The sequence below is a fragment of the Glossina fuscipes genome, unplaced genomic scaffold (genome assembly GCF_014805625.2).
Source record: "Glossina fuscipes isolate IAEA_lab_2018 unplaced genomic scaffold, Yale_Gfus_2 109, whole genome shotgun sequence".
In the NCBI taxonomy this organism is placed as follows: domain Eukaryota; kingdom Metazoa; phylum Arthropoda; class Insecta; order Diptera; family Glossinidae; genus Glossina; species Glossina fuscipes.
In genome coordinates this window covers 28,586-49,113 of record NW_023998452.1, presented here as the reverse complement: position 1 = coordinate 49,113, position 20,528 = coordinate 28,586, and the positions used below count along the sequence as shown (strand labels likewise).

The window sequence follows — 20,528 nt, the reverse complement described above, 5'->3', positions numbered from 1 at the left end:
AATAACCTTTTTAATATCCTTGACATTAATACATTGTATTCCTGATGAATATGTTGACGAGAACATATGTTGCAGCCTCCCAAAAAATGAAACTGTCACAAATTGCTTATAATTAACACATGATTTAATTCATGTAGTATTTCACTGCAGCATCTTAAGCGCTGGGAAACTATAAAACTCGCAAACTACGTGGGGCCAAAGCAAAAAACAAAAGCAGAGAAAAAAGTTTATGATGAAATATCAAATAACGCATATGAACAAATTAAAAAAAAAAAAAAAAAAAAACAAACAAAGCACATACAAGCATAGAGAACAACATAAAAGCAGGTGTTTAACAAATTTGAACAGAAATATATTCAACTTGCATACAGTAACGTTCACACGCTTCTAAATATCTTAAAAAGAAGAAGATGAAAAAAAAGGATTTAACCCAAAGGATATAAAAAAAATTTATAGAGAAAATTATTAAAAATTTTGATACAAATTGTGATGATAATCGCTGTGAAATGGGGTAGCGTGGCCGAGCGGTCTAAGGCGCTGGTTTTAGGCACCAGTCTCTTCGGAGGCGTGGGTTCGAATCCCACCGCTGCCAATTCATAAATAGGTTTTTGTGCGGAAGCCCATAACACAATCGTTTAAAATTTCTCTAGCATTCCTCCTCTTCTCCCCTTTACCTTACTACTACCCTCCCTCCTTCCACCAACCCTTAATTTGATCGTTGTATATATAAATTTATAAACTTGTATGATTTCTGGAAGATTTCAATTTGAATTAATCAATTGTTGCATTATGTATAAGCAATTTTTAGCTTAAATTTCTGCCAACTGATGACTATCTTGTCTCTCTATATATTATTATTCGTAGCCAAAGCCAGTAGTAGTAGTACTTACTTGTAGTAGTGTAATCGTTGTTAGTATGTAGTATTGGTTAAAGTTGCATTAGATCTCGTTGCAGCAGCAGTTGGCTATTACAGCAATACCACCACCATGTCTATATATATATATATATATTTTATATGCTTGCTCTGTGCATTACATATATACATATATATACATACATATATAAAAACAGAGCTGGTTACAAAACCCCAAGAAAAAAACTTCCGCATTCATTTAAGATCATTTCTGTCGTTTGCTGGTTTGGTTGCTTTTGTTGTTGCTCTTGCTTGCTGTTACAACATTTGCTATATGTACATATCCCCAACAGTAGTAGTACATATAGTACGTAGAGCAGTGCTCTTGACTATGTCTCTGTATTATGAGCAGACAAGCAACCACCATACATACAGCAACATACAACAACATCTTTTTCTTCATCTGTTCGTTTTGTTTTTAATTTTTCTACATATATATATATATATATATATATATTTTTCTTTTTCTTTTTGCCCATTCGGTACCATGCGCTACAACTATTATTATTGATGTAGTTGTAGCTGGTGCCTATTGCCTGGTGTGCTTAGTGCCTTGTGTGCCTAGTGCTTGCGCCTGATAGCTTTTGTTTGTTGTTGACGTTAATATTGTTAGATTTACTTCACAGTCACATCCATCTCCTCGTCCATACATTGAACAGCCAGGCCAAAGAATGTGTTGCACCTCAGTTGTGTTACTCCATAAAAAAAGAAAATATGCATACGTACATATATTTATGCCTACGTAAGTTTGCTTGCTCGTTTGTTTGTTTGTTTATATATATATTTTTTTTTACATATTTTATTTTTGCTTTTTGAACGACACTAACAAGAGCAACAGCAACAGCAACATCAACAACAACAACAGCAACAGCAGCAACAGCGGCAGTTTAGTGGTTAGTTGTCATCGTTTGACAAAATGTTTACAAGCTACCCATCATTTGTTTCTTTCGAAATTAATTTGATTCTTACTCGCGATGCGTATAAAATTAATTATAACATCAGTATGAATCGATCGATGGCACTCAATAAAGATGAGCAGAGCACGTGTAAGAGTTTATCGCATATATATATATATGTAAATGTATATATATACGCAGCATGAAATATTCCGAAAGTAATTATAATTCTTTTAAATGCCTGCAGTTGTTTTTTCCTTCATGATGATCAACTGAACTCATTAATGTAAACTTTTATTTAATTGATCAAATTGTAAGCAATGATAACTTAAGAAAATTTCCCTTAAGGCAACTTAGGCATAGTCTTGCCTTTTAACATATTTACATTACTCCTAGAGCAAGCATTTCAATCTTTATCAAATGCATACAAGTAATAATATATGTATATATATATATATATATAAATATGCATGTGTAATATAATTGTCGCAGCTTTTGCTTCTAAAGATCTCACGAGATCCACTAGATGCTAGCATTGTAGTCTTCAATAAAATGCCTAATTAATATGATTATGAAAATCAAGCCCTTGCCCTGAATGGTCGATACATTAGTAACACTTCTTAACCAATCGCGCACTTCGCATATAGAGATCTTACACTTGCCGAAACTTCAATAGACTAGATCGATCTACAGATGATTAATTTACGGATGAAAAAAAAAAAAGAAAATGAAGTATAGCATTAGATCTCATGTTAAGAAAGCAATCAGGAGCCTTCACATGGATCATAGCCGTTACAGAGCTGTAATCCCCCATTGTCGCCTAAACCGAGTAGACTTAGGCACAGCAGTGACAAGTAGAACTTATAATAAAACGATTTCTCATTAATTGCCGTCGAATGTGTTATTCGATCTTCATATTTAATAAGCCGTCTCTTCTTATGCCATTGTATTCAGAACATATCTCAGAGATATTTAATTCCTTTTACCTATTCAAGAGAAATAACTGATCCATACAACCCGATAATTCGATAGCCGGTCAGCGCAGCCCTGTAATCGGAATAAATGCAATCATGCACTGAAATTCCTGATATTCGGCAATTTTGCTTACAGACGAAAAAATTAAATGAAAATTGACGCATTTTTCAATCGTGTGTCCATGTCCTGTGAGTAAATAGTCTACTTCGACAGCTTAAGAGTTAAAAAAAAACTGCGACTCATTAGACGACGCATGCCCAAAAGATTCGAAGAGAAAATAAGGCGAGCGCCATGGTCTTTTCCTAACTTCTTAACTTAATCAGATCAATTTTATCAGAGTAAGTGAAATTTTCCCCCTTTTCGCCAATGCTATGATATTTGACGTAAGTACTTTTTTTGTCAAAAATCTTTGGCTTTTAAAGCCCAATAGTTGCTTATTTTTAATTTTTATCGAGAACTGAATCTGTTGGTGAAATTTTGTCCAGCGATATACTTCGCGAACTTTGAACCGAATTTCACTTACAATAAAAATAAAATATGGAATGATTCCACAAATCGATTTTACGACTGCAACTGTAGGGCCATAGTGCCGCTACTTTAGCAGCGCTGAATACTTGACGAGCGTGAAAAAAAATTAGTTATGAAAAACTTTTCGAACACCTTCCTACTGCGTTCACCGACTAACTTGTCCACTTTTGAAACAACCTATCAGCAGTGATCTCTCTTGCTCCATTTTCAAGTCGACCATTCACCAAAACTGCTCAGTCTGTTCAACCCGCTCATCCTATAATCCTTCCGAATCAAGGCCGTGCCCGCACATATAAAGGGCATGGGTGGGGAAAAAAAGACTTTGGATTAGATAAAGCAAGTATGTGTTAAAATGTCTGAAGATTGCCCATCTCGCTGCCATATGATATATATGTAACTGTTACGGTCGCCGTGCAGTTTAGTACTTATTGATATAGACGTTTTCTTCACGAAAGGAAGTTATAATAATAATTTTGCTTAGAAGCAAGCATAGCCACAATGCTTTTGATTTTTTTTTTTTTTTTTTTGAAAGTTTGCTTAATTGCTTTATATTTACTTAACAATTAATGCAAAGTTCAACTCTTTAGCAGATAATCGTTTATTTTCTTTACCATTTCCAACATCAATCATAGCCTAAACAATTCAGAAATCTGCTCAGGCCGATAACCTAACATTAACCTGATTTATATTAACAATTACTGCACGATATTTACAAACGAATGTAAACTAGTTTCAGATAACAAAATAATAATAAAAATGATAGCAACAATAACAGCAACAACAGAATATCTAGAAATAATGTAAAACAAACAAACATATTTAAAAACAAAATATAAAAAATAAAAAACAATAATAATACAAAGACCGGGTATGCAAGTCATCTGTAACGGTGTTTCTTAGTAGGAAACCTAATAAAGCAATTGCTTTATTAATAACAACAGCAACAGCAACAACAAAAACACGAACGATAACAACTGGCTTTTGTTAAATGGAAAGCTTTGAAATAACGGTATAAATGTTTTTATAGTACTTCCCACAAAAAGATGCAACTACTGACCGCGATGCTGAGCTTTCAAATATTTAAAAACAAAACATAAATTTTGCAGGCAAACAAGTCAGAAAAATATACGCAGCTTAAGGCGAATCTTGAACACCGAACACTTGGCAAAAATTTATAAAAATTGTTTAACATTTTTCAATAACTGTTTGCCCCGACAGGCCTAAGACAATTTATTGTACAAATCAATAATCATTAAAGTCTTTCCGAGCTATTAATATATGTCTTCAGTAGATTTCCAATTTATTCTTGAGAATACTTGAGTACGTTAGCCGCTGTGGATGACTCGAAGTGATATTTTAACGCGATCTTCATTTGAGGTTAATAAAATTTTTACTTTTCTATTTCACAATTTACTCCTTTTGTAATTCTAACGATAGGCAATTACTTTGGAGGGTGAACTGATGAAGGGATTGAGTTAGTTAAGGGGAAAAGTAAGGTAGCGACATTCTCCTACCATGAAATAACAACCCCTTTACCTAAATTCTGATAACGTTGAAAATGTGAATGGATTCTCATCCTCCGGGCATTGTTCTCATCATTCTCGGTTGTATTCATAGCTAATTTTGATTATTTCTAAACCGATAGCTGCTAAATTAGATGTTTTTCAAAAAAATATTTTGAAAATTTCGTTCTCCTTGTTTTTTGCAGCAATTAATTATAACTGCGTGTAACGATCGTGCGCGAAGTTTGACCAAGATTTCATTTTACAGATTTTATAAACTATATAATAAGAATGAATGAAAATTGATCTTTAACGTAACTAAGTGTTCACATAAGCTGCGCGTTACTTGCCTTGCAATGTAGGGAAGGATTCCTATATATAAAACCCAAATTGATTAAAGAGAAAAGTGAAAAAAATTGTTTGTTCAGACTTATTTTCATCGTGTGTTTACAAGCGACTGAAAATAATTTTCATATCTATTTAACCTTTAATTACTTTGTTAAAAAGTTTTTTTACCTACACTTCTATTATAACATCAGAGCGTGGAATGACTTTTGAATTGCATTGTTTATTTCATTCGATAGCTAAAAAATGTGGTCACCCACTGCTGCTTTGACTTATTACTAAAAAGGTGTATTTTAATTGGATATGTAAGACGAGTAGGAGTCAATCAAGCGTTTTGACTTTAAAATGTGAAAAAAAAGAATTTCAGAAATTGCAGTTAATCGATTTGGCAAATGAAGCATTCATACATTAATTTCATGTTTTTAATGCCGTCACAGGCGTTAACAGATCGAGTGGGGTCTTGGAACGTTTCCAATAAATACTTAAGCAGAGCTTAAATATTGATATCTAATCTAAGCAATAGATTACTTATAAACTTATATACATTGACCCTTTAAAGTTTCATCAAAGATTGTTAGTATGAGGGGGATGGTCAGAAACATATGGCATATATCTTCCTTTGAATGGGACAATTCCAGTACGAACCGGTTTGACGACAAAACCTAGATGGAGGACAATGTAGGACAATGATGGACGGACAAGTAAAGCTAAATTTAAGGGCATATTCTAACATTGTGGCCGCTCACCAGTCGTAAGAGGAAACAATGTGCTTCCTCGTCATAGTCTTTGTGACTTTGTATCATTTTTCGATTTCTATAAAAGCTGCTGAGTCAATCAAGCCACAAACAAAACAACTGCGTTATGACTTGTGGCATATCTTTCACGTGCTTTAGACTACGACAATTGGTCTTTCCTTCCTTTGCGCTTTAACGGGGTGCTAGGTAGGCTTCATTCCCTTGCTCCCTGTGCGGCCTGAGTACTGCTTTCTCACTCCATGTGCGCTCGGGAACTGTAGGATTGAGCCTCCTGCAGAGGGACTTATGTAAATTCCCTAATAGATTAAAGGCTGTTGAACATATTTAGTAGTCCTTCGCAATGAATTTCTCAAATATCTTGCGTCTTGAACTCATACTTCTTAAGCCGATAGCCTGTGTTGCTAGTGTTCAATGTCTTTTTTTTAGTCTAAGAATTCAATTCATTAGTCTAAAATTAAAATAATAATAATAATAATAATATGAAGTAAGCACAACTTATTTAACCCAAGAGCACGCTGATGATGAAAATTATTTAATAGATTTCGAAACTTGGATGGACAAGGAATTTTCTTCACAAGTCTTGTTAGCAGTCAAAAATGTCATAAGGAAAGTTTTACTGCATAAAATAGCCGGAGTAATGGAGCAAGCTTTAAAATATGTTTCTCAATAATAAGTGAAAGTAATGAATATATATAATGAGTGAGTGATAAATAAATCAAAGACAATTAGAAACAACTGTTATGTTTAAAATAAAATTAATTATATCCGACTGGGTGGCCTACTCGGCCTCGACTAGCAACTCAGTGGTCGTGGGTTCGAATCTCAAGTGCGGTAGAGTTTTTAATAAAGGCCGATAACCTTAGATGCTAGCGCTTTTAAGAGTTTAGTCTTAGAATTTATTTCTCTGGCGAAATTAATAATAATAATAATAATAATAATAATAATAAAATTAAATATGCATTTTATGGAAAAATTGCTATGAATTAAATTTTGTTTTCCAACAGAAACCTCGAAAATGGACGCTTTTCCATGGCATCCTTAGATTTTCTGCGTCCTTTGCGACGCGTCTGACCACAGCTGAAACATATAAAAACTCAATACACTTAGAGTGTACTTTGTGCCTTGGGAGTGCTTTGATTCCACATGTTAGTTCCAGTTAAAGGTTTGCGAGTGTTTCATATTTCCAAACCGTCCATATAGAGCCTTAGGATTTCCCCTGGCATATTTAGATTTTCTTAGTCCTTTGCAAAAAATTATTAGGAATCTAAATGTTATGAATCTTACTACACTGGAAAAATTCTCCGCCTTTTGCTCTATTTCATTTCTTCTACCGAAAGTATCGATCTTGCTGTAGCGAATACCTCGGAAAACACGAGAATTCGTCTTTTCCGCTACTAGAGAGACGGGAGAACAAGAACAGCGTAGCGACTAACGAAAGACAACAGTCCCAATAACAGCAAATCCCTTGCTGACTTCTTTAAGACGCCGTATTACTCATCGTTAAGCATTCTTTAAGAACGATAGATAAGACATATGGTTGCACCATTAGCTAATATTATATTTTTGTGGAACTCTTTCGAGTCAAATTTTCGCAGTCTATTCTTAAGAAAAATTTAAGGAAAGTTGCTTGAATTTGGATTCTTTACGTAACTTAAGCATAATAAGCTTTTAATGGAAAATCCTTCGTTGTTACCAAAATGTATCAAGCGGTATCTGCAAAGCCTTAAAAGAAGTGAGATTGTCTCTCACGTTTGACGTTTGACAACCGTCACGACAAATTCAATATATCATTTTCTTGATCGTTGTACACAAAAAACAAAACAAAAACAAAAACAAAAAAAGCCTGATGGCCTACAGAGAGAACAGGAAAACAATTCGCAACCGAGAAAAATAAAGAACATATAAACATATATTACATTATTACTCAAGTAAATGTATGTTTTGGATTTGTGTATATGCGGCTTGTGAAACTAGGGAATTGTGTGTGTGTGTGTACGTAACGATGAGAGTCAAGTCATCAGAAACTGGCCAAGACAACAAGCAACTGTAAATGTTTGTAAAGCAGAGACCAAGGAAGAAAGCAAATATAAGTAAACAAAAGTATTGAAAATTCAATAAACGAACATTTAATACCCTACAGCACTTAGATTCGGCTTAATCGTCTTCCTCTCTACTAATAAGAGTTACAAACGCATTAACATATTTTATATAATCGAACTGCAGGTGAAGGGTATAAATAACAACAAGGCTTTAAAATGTATACATACTTATAAAAAGCTGTTAGTTTAGTAAACTAACGCAACACACACACACACACACACACACACGCACGCTCCCATATACACGAATATCGCGAAGTACATACGTACACGAAGAAGAACAATCAACGGGATATTATGTAATCACAGCAGGAATAAAGACCGAGACACACTCTTGACCGAGTTTTTAAACTTAAACCTAACGGTTTATTTCACAACAACAAGAACGACAACAACAGCGACAGTAAGAACAACATTAACAACAGCAACATTTGTGTGACGTCCACAATCCAATACACGTCGCTTTAGCGTAAACAATATCTACAAGTTTTTTGCTGAACGCCTGTCTCCCTTCCCTGCCTAACAGTCGACAGCTGCCTGTTGCCTTTCTTTTACCTATTTCGCTGGTGTTTATGCATGTTTATTGTATTCACATACAAGCACATAATTTTAATGGGTCGCAATGCTATCTGGTTATAAAAGAATTTATCTATGTGTTCTTGTGTCTTTGCATATGTATGAGTGCGTGTGTTTGTATATATGGATTTTCTTCTTTTTTTTTTTATATGGGGGATTTGTTTAGAACTGTAAAAAGTTAATAGTATTGGCATTTTGGCACAGAGGCTTTTATTTTGCATTTGTCAATTCATGTACATATGTGCAACTTATGCAAATCAGTTAAGCGTACATGGCATACATAGATGTCTTATTCCTAAGGGGCAAATCTACCTACACCTATACACATATCTATGTTTAGTTGAACCTATATGGCAAAGAGGACATTTCGATTGCAGCTTTCGAATGCTTTGATGACGCGATGCATTTTATGTATGTCAGAGTAGACTTAATTCACGCTCGAAATTTCTAAAGTGCCAAAAACACCCACAATTGAAAATATTTCGATTAATAACGGGACAGTTCGCAGGCGTAAGTGTATAAAACTAAATCTTCTCAAATATTCCAGAGTAACGGTTAGTGTACTTGTTTTGAGGTTATACCGCAATATTCGTTTTAATTTGCTTTGATATACGAATTTATCGCTATCTGTCATTCAACCACAGTACAGTAAACGTTTCACGTACATATATATAATATATATATATATATAAGACCAATCACTCAGGCGATGTTACTTGTACGTGCAAGACGGTGAAAGTTGAAAATAAGCTAGGAGAGAGAAAGCGATAGGGGAAGGTTGCAGCCTAGTTAAAGCGTACCCAACAGGCCGATCTTTACAGGCCGACCTGAAAGAGACTAAGCCCATTTTTCTATTAAAATGCACTTTAACTACTCCAGCACTAAACTTGGACGGACTACGAAATGATATACGATCCATGAAATCATAAAATGAGTGAAGAAAAACTCACGAATGCCTTTTAAACACTTTACGAAATAGTTAATTAGGTTTCATAAGTCCTAGCCTTCATATTTCCATTGGGGAGCCGTATAAAGCTCTCGCCTCTCTGCTGAAGGTCCCAATATAAAAATTATTTTTTTAAGAATAAAAATAAGACCATTTTTTTCAACTGACGATAAAAGGAGTATTTTAACGTAGCAAAGGTACAGTTTGCTGGAATCGGTCAGCACTAGTTACAATCTTAGAAAGAATAATATTAAGTTAGAAAATCCTTCAGGAATTATATTTTAAAAGGACAAGACAGTGAAGACAGTAACTAATAGCAGAGCAGACACTCATTGAATAAAAAATTATTTCAAAGACGATCGGAAACTAAATGAACTTGTTCCATGTTCTCATCAGTACGATGGTATATGAAGTTCGAACGGATGTATATAACACTAAATCCCAGAAGGGCTTGAGATACAGAGCCACCTTTTATTACATCGAAACGTTTTCTAAATCGATCTAAGCTAGTTTGCCAGCCCTTGTGTTTAACCTACAGACCGCAAACTTTTGAGGTATTTTGATTAAGTCTGGTACATTGCCATATTTTGGGCCAAGAGCGAAAGCTGTTGAAAATAATTCAGATCGGACTACTTTTTCAACCGCTGCACATATATTGCCTTGTTTTGAAAAATCCTGATATGATGTCCACTATACTCGTTTCACTTGTTATTATTAACTTTCTTTAAAGAAATATATTCTTGACTGAAATAACAAAAACTCAGTAAAAAAAAAAAATTATAGTCAAGTAAGGTCCTAAATCTTTATCACCGAAAGCGAAATGTCGGAAAACAAATAGGAAAGTCCTGGCTTCTTAAAGGCGGATTTCCGCTATTCACCATCCCCTACCATAATTCCAGATATGTGAAAAACAACATTGAAGCCGCTGGCATTTGCGACTTGTTTTAGCAAACATCTGCAGTCTCAATAAGCTACATATATAATAAAGTGGTAAGTATAGTAAATATATATGGTTTCAAAATTTGTACGTACATGTCTTTACTACGATTGTCGTCAAACTTGTAATTACTCTGTTCTTGGAACTCTCTTTCTTGGAACAATTAGACTGTATCCGGGTGCTAGGACTTTGAAGTTATGGTTTTTTGCCTAATGTGAACATGATCAAGATGAATCCGATCTGTGCCAATTGGTAACTATTTATCTCAGTTTTTGTAATCGTTTGTAATAGACAGACAGATGGGCGGAGGCAACAACAGACAGATGAGTAGGCATTGATCGATTTGGAATCTTATGCTGAGATCACTAAAATACTTTATAGATCCTTAGATGTGTTTATTTAGACACTGCAAAGACAAATCCGTCGCTGACAAGTAACGACAATTTGCAAGCGAGGTGTTAAAACAAATAACGCTTCCCGCGAAAAAACTAGAGAACAAAAATTTTCCCATAGCCTAAAAAGGAGACAAGAAAAAATTAGCCTCCCCATCAAAAAAAAATTCTACAAAATTTTACTCTTACGAGTTTCAGAAATGTGAGTTCGATTTTGTTAAAGTAAGAAAAGTTTGGGTCCGAATCTGTTAGTCGAATTCAAGGCGCTAAATCACTTATATGGGGACGTTTCTAAATCGCTTTCTTTCGTGTCCGTGACGGTATTCCATGTCATTTCTTGCATTAGCTTACAATCTTCCTTACCCCATATTCTTCTACTATATCCAACTGCCCCGGAATAAGCTCCGCATACCATACCGTCAGCCTATTTATCGGTCCAGTGTTGATTCATGTACGTGTTTGGACAAATTTGGATAAAATTTGGTACACACACTTCAGTGAAACGAGAATTATATAAATTATTACACTGCTCACATATCGGCACGTGCCTAAAGTTGAGTTGATTTTCTTTACAAGATTTTTATCTATTTCCACTTTTTCAAACTTCTTTTTGCATTTGTGAAATGGTTTTGATTTCTCGTTAAAAGCCGTTGTCTGGTTTTTTCCCAAATCCTTTACATGGTTTATAAAAAAAGTACTATGTGTGGAGAATGGAGAGATCACAGAGTTGCTTTTAATAAATAAGAAAAATAGTGAATAAAAAGATCTCTCTCATCTGTTAAATGAGAAGAAGTAACGGAAAAGACATCATCGTGTTTCATTTACGTGAAACATTTCTAACACAATCCCAATTAGATCTATGCATGCTACCATGCAAGGATGAAGGAGAGACAGTGTCTTCCGTATGTCAAATACATTTCTAGGTTAGCATTAGGTGAAACTGGAAGACCTGAATTCCAGAATATATAGAACTGATATAAAATTTCGTGCTATTCGCTAAGTTTCCTTTCTTATCTTTCGATAAATTCTAATGTTCAAAGAAGAAAAGGGGAAAAGATTATCGACTATTCATTGCCTTACTTGATCGTATCATTCATTACTGCGGATGAACGGTTGATTTTGTATTTTCAGAACCCAAAGAACAAAAGATCATGGATAGATCCAAGCGCATTATCCACAGCTACTGCAAAAGAAGCTCACTTCAATAAGAAGACAATGTTCTTTGCTTCACAGGATCAAAAGGATGCGATCTGTTACAAGCTTTTAAAGCCGCTCGCTATTTAAAAAACGACCAAAATATCAAAAAGGGCAACAGAATATCATTTTTTTACATGACATTCATCCATCGATCTTCGAGGATCTTATATAGTTGCATACATTTACCTATATTCAAAACCGTCTTCTCCACCCAAGTGTTCTTACAACAGCATTTAAATAAAAACTTGAGTGAAATATTATCGTATAATTGCTTTCTTTAAATTAATTAAAAGAATTTTTTTATTTGGGCTGCTAAACGGTAAACCTAAATATATATAAATAGTTTCCATATACATACAACTTTTAGGTTTTGTTTTTAAAAGTGAATGAAAAAATAGAATAAATATTTAAATCCCATGCGCTGATGATTTTAAATACTTTCCAGTTTTCGAAATTTTGTCCAGTTTGTCCAGTCCTTCATTACATATAAGAGCTAAAAATAAAGTCACTCCAAACCTCTCCAAACTGAAACAATTAACAACAGTTTGAGAACTGTTAGCACCCAACTTATCATCTATGATACTTGGTGATAGGTGCGTGTAAATTCGTCTTAGAAATCACACAATATCACAAGTTCAAATGGACCTATATGTAAATATATTATATATATTATGTATTATGTGCATTCAAGTCAAAACTAGGATTTTTGCTTCCACTTTGAGAAGAATTGCAGTTAGTTTTTCTGAATAATGAGAAATATTTGATTATTTGATATTCGAATGTGATGTCGCGCATATTTTATTCAAAATAAATTTAAATTCAATAAAAACATAAGGAATTCATTTCGTAATTTTATAAAAGAAAGTAAGAAAAATGAATTATATAAAAAATCGTCCCAGAGTTTAGTTGTCTACTTTATGCATATTTAAAGCACTTTAGTTTAAATGAGCTTTAGTCAAAGCTATTATGGGAGCGGCAGTGGGGAGTGCAGGTAATTCGCCGGCACTAGCAGCGATATCTAGATGCGTATATTTTAAGGGCTTAGGCGAATCCAAGCCATGTTTATTTAGACCCGTGGCTTGGATAAGAAAAGCAGCGGGCACCTGATGGCCACGCGGTGTACGTGACGATCCAAGATTATTACATTGAACCACATCTTCACCAATCACTTTACCGGCATTAAAATCAAAATCATCTTGTCGCAACGTAGATACCTCAAAAGGATCACCAAACATTTGCCCGATTTCCTGAAGTTTACGCGCATGACCAGTGCAGTGAGCTACACTATTATCAATTACGATTGAGTAACCGGAACCAGCAGCCAAAGCAGCATGACCGGTTAGAGTGGCAATCGTAAATAAGTGAGGATCAGGCAAATTTTCAGAAACAGCCAATTCTTTCATACGACACAAAGCATCGGCCATACACATACGGCCCTCGGCGTCTGTATTCCCGACGCGTACACGTACGCCAGCACGTGAGGTAATAATTTCATCGGATACGTAACAATCTTCGCCGACTGAATTACGTACCAAGCATAAAGCAGCAATTACATGGATGTCTGCAGGTTTTTTCTCGTTAACAATCTAAACGATTCAAAAAAGAAGTTATTATAATTTTCTCTGGACTTACAGAAAAACTTACTTGCATAAATCCAGCTACTGCGGCAGCTCCGCATTTATCCCTGCACATACCAGCCATAATCCCTCCAGCCTTAATATCAGCGCCACCAGTGTCATAAGTTACACCTTTACCAACTAACATTAGGGTCTTTTTAGCTGGTTGAGGTGGTTTATATTCCAAAAAAATTATACGCCCGCGATGACGTTCAATTTGATTGGCAGCCCGATTAACGGCAGCGAACAATGGATATTCCTTGGTAATCGTATCCACGTTACTAATTACGTTGACTTTCAAATTCTTAAATATTTTTGTAACGTATTCCTCGATTCGTGGTGGTGCCATTCGTTCGGGATCGCCAACACCTAAATAGATTTAGTCAAAAATTTTGTAGCATATTTCGTGGCTTACTATGAAAATTATGCAAAAAATGAAAGAGAAGAAAAAAAAAGCATACCAATATCACGCGCAACAAAACGTCCAGATTCTAGTAGTAAAGCTTCTTTCAAAATTTCCTCAGCTTTGGGACTAGATATCATTACAGACAGATTGGAAATGCGTTGACTTTTGTCAGGCACGTCTTCACGATATTGAATAGGCTGAAATGGAATAAACAAAACTACACATGTAGACAGAAATGGCATCAATGGTATCAATCGCTAAAAGTATATATATACCACATAAAGCTCAGAAAGAGCACCCAATACGGTACACAACGGCGCGTAGGCGAATTTATCACTTTCCGGCACTAGTAACAAAGGTGCCTTGAAACCGGCCTTAATGGCACGTTCTAGCGATTTAGCCGCTGCGTTTTGATAACAGCGCACATCATGATAATCGGTTAATTCGGGTAGAGGTGAATAAACCACGGGCATATTTAATTTCGATGATTTGAAACATGATACCATCGTATCGAATGCTTTATCGTACGAACGAAAATCATTGAATTGCTCGACCAATTCTTTGGGAATTTGACGATCAATTACGCATAAAACGTCACAACCGGATTTTTGTATCACTTGAGATAATTTTACACTACATGGTATTAACCTGAAAAGAAATGATAAAACCGATTCAAATTTTCCAGAAAAAATGTTTCAATATTCTTAGGAATGGGAAATTATGCCTACACTTATGATCTATAGATCGCAAATAGTCAGGACATTTTATAAGTCCCGCGGGCAAACCTTTTTGAAAGCTACTGTAGCTATATACATATATAAAATAGCAACCCGCGTGCGCACATATATTCGCACTTTTCCCCTGTGATGAGTTGCTAATTATATTAGAGCTTTTGAGCGAACTTTGCCCAATTTTTAAATCTAAGGCGGTGTATACCCAACTCTTTTTTTACACTGTAGATACGCTCCCTAGGAAATCGGGCAAAAAATTGTACATGCGACCTGTAATCGCTTACGTTGAAAAAACTTTAGTAAAAAGTTCGTATAAAAGAGTGTATTTGTTCGTATTGATGAACAGTGTTATTACAAAAAAAAAAAGAGTGGGTGTAAGTTACAGACAACTGATATGAATAAAAACCAAAATACATGAAGTTTTTCCTCAGCAGATAGACAGATGGACATAAGTAAATTTGCAGATTTGGCTCTAATCGGTACAGAGTTTAAAAAAAAAAAGTTAGGGCATGAATTGCAATTAAAACTAAAGAAATGAAGTGAGGTAATAGCAAAAAAAATTTCGCCAGAGTGAAATCATTCTTAAACTCGGCAAATTAACAATAAGGATTATTTAATCTGATCATTTTAAATACGACTTAGACAATTTCGGCATTCTTAACTCTTTAAATCCACTTCCAAAGATAATTAGTCATCTCTATTTACACCAGTATAAGCGGATGAAATAGAAACGAGAAGCTCAATGGATTTTTATTTGCTTTTTGTTACGCTGTTAATTTAAATTAAATAATAAAATAAAATAAAAAAAAAAGAAAGAGAAAAAGAAATAAAATTGTAAACACTTTTCCGTATACAATGCCAAGGTCGAATGTTATTGTTCGTCTTAAACGAAAAAAATGTTTACACATCAATTGAAGCCGGCGGCAGTTAGTTTACAATTCTTAATATACGGAGGTAAGCATGAATTGTGCTAACGAAGCGCAATTCTATACGTTTCCTAGTAGAAAGCTTAACAATAAATTGTAAAAGACGAATGCACTTTCAAGGAAATATTTAAAAAGTTATAATTGTGAAAGCAATAAAGAAACATTTTGGATTGAATATCAAAGACCAACACAAGTAAAAAACGAATTTGTTAAAAGTTTTTATTGTCAGCTGACTGAAAAAATAAAATTTATTTACTCTTTTTCACTACAGTAGTACTGAACACTTTTCATTAATGATTAAAAAAAAGTTGATAAGATTTTAAAAAGGAATTTATAAACGATTTATAATTATAAACGATAACAGATATCAAGTTAAGTATATCAAGTACTGAGCGCTACATTACATACTTACGCAAAAACTCTCACTACAAACGTTGTCAGTTGTAATAAACAAATATTTTTCCTCTCCTTAGATTAGGACTGCAAAACTGTGATTTATTGCATTGAACCGGGCGATAGTCGTGGACAATCATGAATCCAGAAATTCAGTTAAATTTAATAAATCGAACGATATATGTATGTTTTCAATGCACATAAGAAGCACATATTGAACACATTTGTGTGATACATATGATCGCAAATTGCTTCAGATAATGGGCACTATCTAAACATAAGTAATGAGGCGGGACCAAAAAAATATTCTTTAGTTCCTTTAAAGAACAATGACACTATTTTCAAGAAAAATGTCGAACAACAGATATGAATCGCACTGATATGCAGATTAAGGTTGCACATATATATATATATATATATGTATACATATATATATGCATACGTCGCAGCATCTCCACACTAAGTTGCTGGCAACTAAAGAAGCCATGATGAAATTTCTGTACATATATATATATGCATATGTCGCAGCGTCTCTACACTAAGTTGCTGGCAACTAAAGAAGCAATGATGAAATTCCTATACATTTGTCATCTTCCTTATACAAACACCCATGTTTGCGTACATGTAATTATAATTTATTTTAAAGAAGTTTAGAAATGAGAAGAGGGTAACAGATGTGATATTTAGTGGTGAAAACTTGACTTTCTTCTAAAAGTTCGATGAAATCAAGTGAAGCACTTTCTCAGCAAGTTCGGCGCAAAGGTTTCAAAAAAAGTATATTTTTATAAAAAAATTATCCACTAAAAAGTGCAAACATACTCACTTATCAACTCCCATGACGACAGTGATTAAAAAAATGAAAGGAAAATATATACGCTTCGATTTATATGCAAGTATTAAAAAAGGAAATAGCAAAAGGAATCACTCAAACTCTTAACAAAAAGAAAAAAAACGGGAAACCCGAATAATAACGAGAACTCCTTAGGAGTAACACTTGCACAAAGTTGAACGTTCTGTAACCAACTAACCAAGAAACAAGGGAAAACGGACTATATGTACTTGCATTAAGGTGACCGCATGTGCTCGTTTTAAAGATGGTAAACTTTATCAAGTTCTATACCTCGATATTTGGAATGGGTTGAAAGCGCGAAAGAAAAGATGTTAAAATTTTCTTGTTTTCTTGTATTCCCCGCAAACACACGCCTCTCTGCAAGATTTGCTGGTCACCTTAACATAAACGTTTTATATTGTATATAAACTGATATACAATTTATATTAATCTCTTATCATACACTCATTTCCAATACCAATGCGACTGCAGATCATCTTTCGATTAATTATTTAACTTGCTTCTACCAATTTCCAAGGAAGTTTACTTATTTATTTAATATTTTGCCTGTCACCTACCCGCAAAATTACGCCGGCTTTCAATAAAAATTTTTATAGCGCTGCAGCAGCAGCAACATTATTATTTGGCATTTATGTACGTACATGCAAAGAGTAAATTTCCTGAGAATATATGCGAATACAATGCGAAAAAAAAGTATAATTTGATTTAGGTAAAGAAGCTACACTCCTTAAAAAAACAAAACAAGGAATATTTTTATGGGAATATATGAACAATAATCATAACATTAAATTAAATGTCGAGATACGAGCCACATGTGGATGATGTTAGCAAAATGCGATATTCAAAATGAATTCCACACTAAGTGATTGCATATTTCTAGCTGTTACAAATGAAATGACGAACTTAGTGCAATGTCGCAAGAAGCAGGTAAAAAGAATTGCGTAAATATTTATAGATATTGATAACAAACAATTGACGCCTTGAACAATAAGGCGATAAACGAATTCATTGCAAAAACTGAAAGCAAAAACTCTATGATGAAAGAAGAACATGCTTCACATGGTATACGTTATGCAGTCTCGGACCGTTTCAGTAGTTCATCACATATAAGCAAGTAGTTGTACAGACATAAGCTGTCTATTAAAAGTAACTAACACTATTACTAATACAAGAACCAATATTTGTTTAAACTGTCCAATGCATAGAGCGAGTAAAAAATAATATTATCGGAAGACAAACATTTGCTACCTCAACAAATTATGTACAACTAGCAAGAGAACCGTGGCAAATTTTTTCGCTTTTACCATATATAGAATATAATAAGAAATTTTTATCTCCGCATACGTTGTAATGAATGTAATGAAGACACGTCTGTAGACACGTATTTTGACGATATGGCCTATTTTCCACACCAATCCGAATGCTGCAGCTTGTAATGTTTCTGCTAAGTTTAAAGACGATATTTTAATAGTTGCGACCAAGAGCGTTTTCACTATAGGTGTTATATAGGCATGTCCAATTAAATTCAGAATTTTATCCTTCTCGATCTGAAAAGCTTTCTTTTTGAATTTTATACTTGTTAGATCTGCAAAGCTTTCTTCTTAAAGTTTTAAACATCTTGACAAAATTATCTTTTCTTCATTCTTAGATGGCGAGCGTAAAAATAGAAAAGCATTCAAAAAATTGCAGGCATCCCTGCAATCTGAATCGGATTGTAATTTTTGAATCTAGTTTTTTGAAGGTTTTCGATTTTGAAATCTTTTCTTTATAGGATGTAGGTTAAGTTCGCCCATTTGTCGTAATACAAAGATATTTGCATAAGACTTTCCATTAAGTCTATAAACTTCTGGTAAGTATTAGCAGTGAAGAAGATATCGGTCTGTCTACATACGCAATATGCTTATCTTATAAATGGACGTAGTTCGCCTAAACAACTATGATGTCTTGTCGTCCACACTGTTTGACACCAATTCAAATTTATGGATGCGAGTTGCGCACATACAAGACTCGTTTACATAAGCAACCAATTTTCTGCACGATATTATGCTATGTAAATACACGAAAGATAAGCAATTCATCGCGGGGCGGATATTAACAACATTCGGTAAAAATCAAAACAAATTTTTTCCTCACTCCTAAACGACTGCTGGTCAAAATTGTTTATATTCCAAGAAGTCCCTAACTTAAGTTGCTGATGCTTACCAAAAGAACGATGGAATATGTGTATGCATTAGCGGACTTATAGGATCTCAGAAATGCAAGCTTAGTTTGTAAAGATATGCAGATGGAATTTTGCGACGAAATCTGACGAGCTTATCAAAGCATCTCTTAAGTATACTAAGCAGTTCGGAAAAGAGTAAAAGCGAATGCATAATTTTTATTAGAAAAATGCAAGAAAAGAATGCAAACATACTTACTTATCAATTCCCATGACGATGATAGTTAAGAAGAAAAATTTATGTGTATATGTTCGTATATATATAAGTACCAGAAAGCACAGTTAGAAAAAACTTTCTTTTAAAGGAAGAAAACTCTCTAATAAGGAAAAACTTTTTTAAAATAATACTTTCACGAAAATCAACGTTCTGTATACAAATAACCGAGAAACAAAGTGAAGTGGCCTATAAATACAAGTATTAAGGTGACCATACGTCCATCTTCCGAATGTTACAAAACTTGTAAAATTTTAATCATTTTAATCACATGTAGTTTAAAACCTCAAAAAGATGATATTAAACACCTCCGGCGTCTTGGTCTTCGTCTCCACACTCATTTTCTTTTAGAAAATACTGGTCACCTCAACGTAAGATGTGTTTTTTTTAATTTAATTTAATCTCTTAACAGCTAGTTCCACTATCCATCCGATTCCAAGTTGTTTTCTTCCTTTTTTTAATATTTAATTGCTTTCTCCTTGATTTAAAAAGAAAATTCCGTCGACATTAAGTAAATGAACATCTCTTTACATCTGACCGCTACGATTTGCAACATTTTTAATTAATTTCTTATACTCGTACTATACACAACTCAACGCGAACAAAGAATCAATTTTAATTTTGAAATGAATTAAAAAATGAATGCGGTTTATAAGCGAGTTAGGGGAAACTTTTAAAATTTCATTTAAATAAGAATCCCCGAATTCCCCGAATCTGAATGGATTGTGCTAGCTTATCGCTTCACTTAGGTTGAGAGAGTAAAACGAATTCTTCGAAGATTTTGAACAAAAATGTCCTAAGGTCCTCGCAGAATATGGGATAAACTTTAAATTTCAACTCTGATGTTGATTGTAGATTTACATTGTGCATTTTCGGATAAAGACGAATTCCCATTTCTTTAGCCTCTCTATGGTATATTGACGTAATTATATATGTATACAAATTAGAGAATGTTAAAAGTTGTCTGCAAAATAAAGTTCAAGTTTATTGCTAAACGGCATGTCTCAAGTGAAAACTGACCCCGATTGGAAGCGTATCGGAATATATTTACTAAGTTTGCTGGATAGACTTGGCTTTCTCTAGATAGCTTTCAGCGAATGGTAAATATTTTGA

The 20,528-nt window shown here is 34.1% G+C and overlaps 1 protein-coding gene and 1 non-coding gene across 3 annotated transcripts; one reads left to right on the top strand and one right to left on the bottom strand.

Moving 5' to 3' along the window:
• Positions 1–510: 510 nt before the first annotated feature.
• Positions 511–592, top strand: Trnal-uag. Its single transcript has one exon. It is a non-coding gene; the product is annotated as a tRNA-Leu (tRNA).
• A 12,233-nt stretch (positions 593–12,825) lies between these two features.
• Positions 12,826–19,498, bottom strand: LOC119638795 (putative aminopeptidase W07G4.4). Of its 2 annotated transcripts, none has more exons than XM_038035820.1 (5): positions 19,401–19,498; positions 14,359–14,731; positions 14,139–14,280; positions 13,706–14,046; positions 12,826–13,647 (listed from the first exon to the last, which is right to left on the bottom strand). In XM_038035820.1, exons 1-5 carry the CDS (start codon positions 19,412–19,414, stop codon positions 12,997–12,999), a joined length of 1,521 nt encoding a protein of 506 aa, XP_037891748.1. In that variant the 5' UTR covers positions 19,415–19,498; the 3' UTR covers positions 12,826–12,996. The 2 variants fall into 2 exon arrangements, with proteins under 2 accessions (XP_037891748.1, XP_037891747.1); XM_038035819.1 differs by lacking the exon at positions 19,401–19,498 and adding an exon at positions 16,957–17,141.
• Positions 19,499–20,528: the final 1,030 nt, after the last annotated feature.

Excerpts from the sequence above, each read along its gene's own strand:
- LOC119638795 (XM_038035820.1), bottom strand. Across the intron at positions 14,047-14,138 it reads TTTTGTTGCGCGTGATATTG|GTGTTGGCGATCCCGAACGA; the intron begins GTATGCTTTTTT and ends AAATCTATTTAG. Across the intron at positions 13,648-13,705 it reads CAGTAGCTGGATTTATGCAA|ATTGTTAACGAGAAAAAACC; the intron begins GTAAGTTTTTCT and ends TGAATCGTTTAG.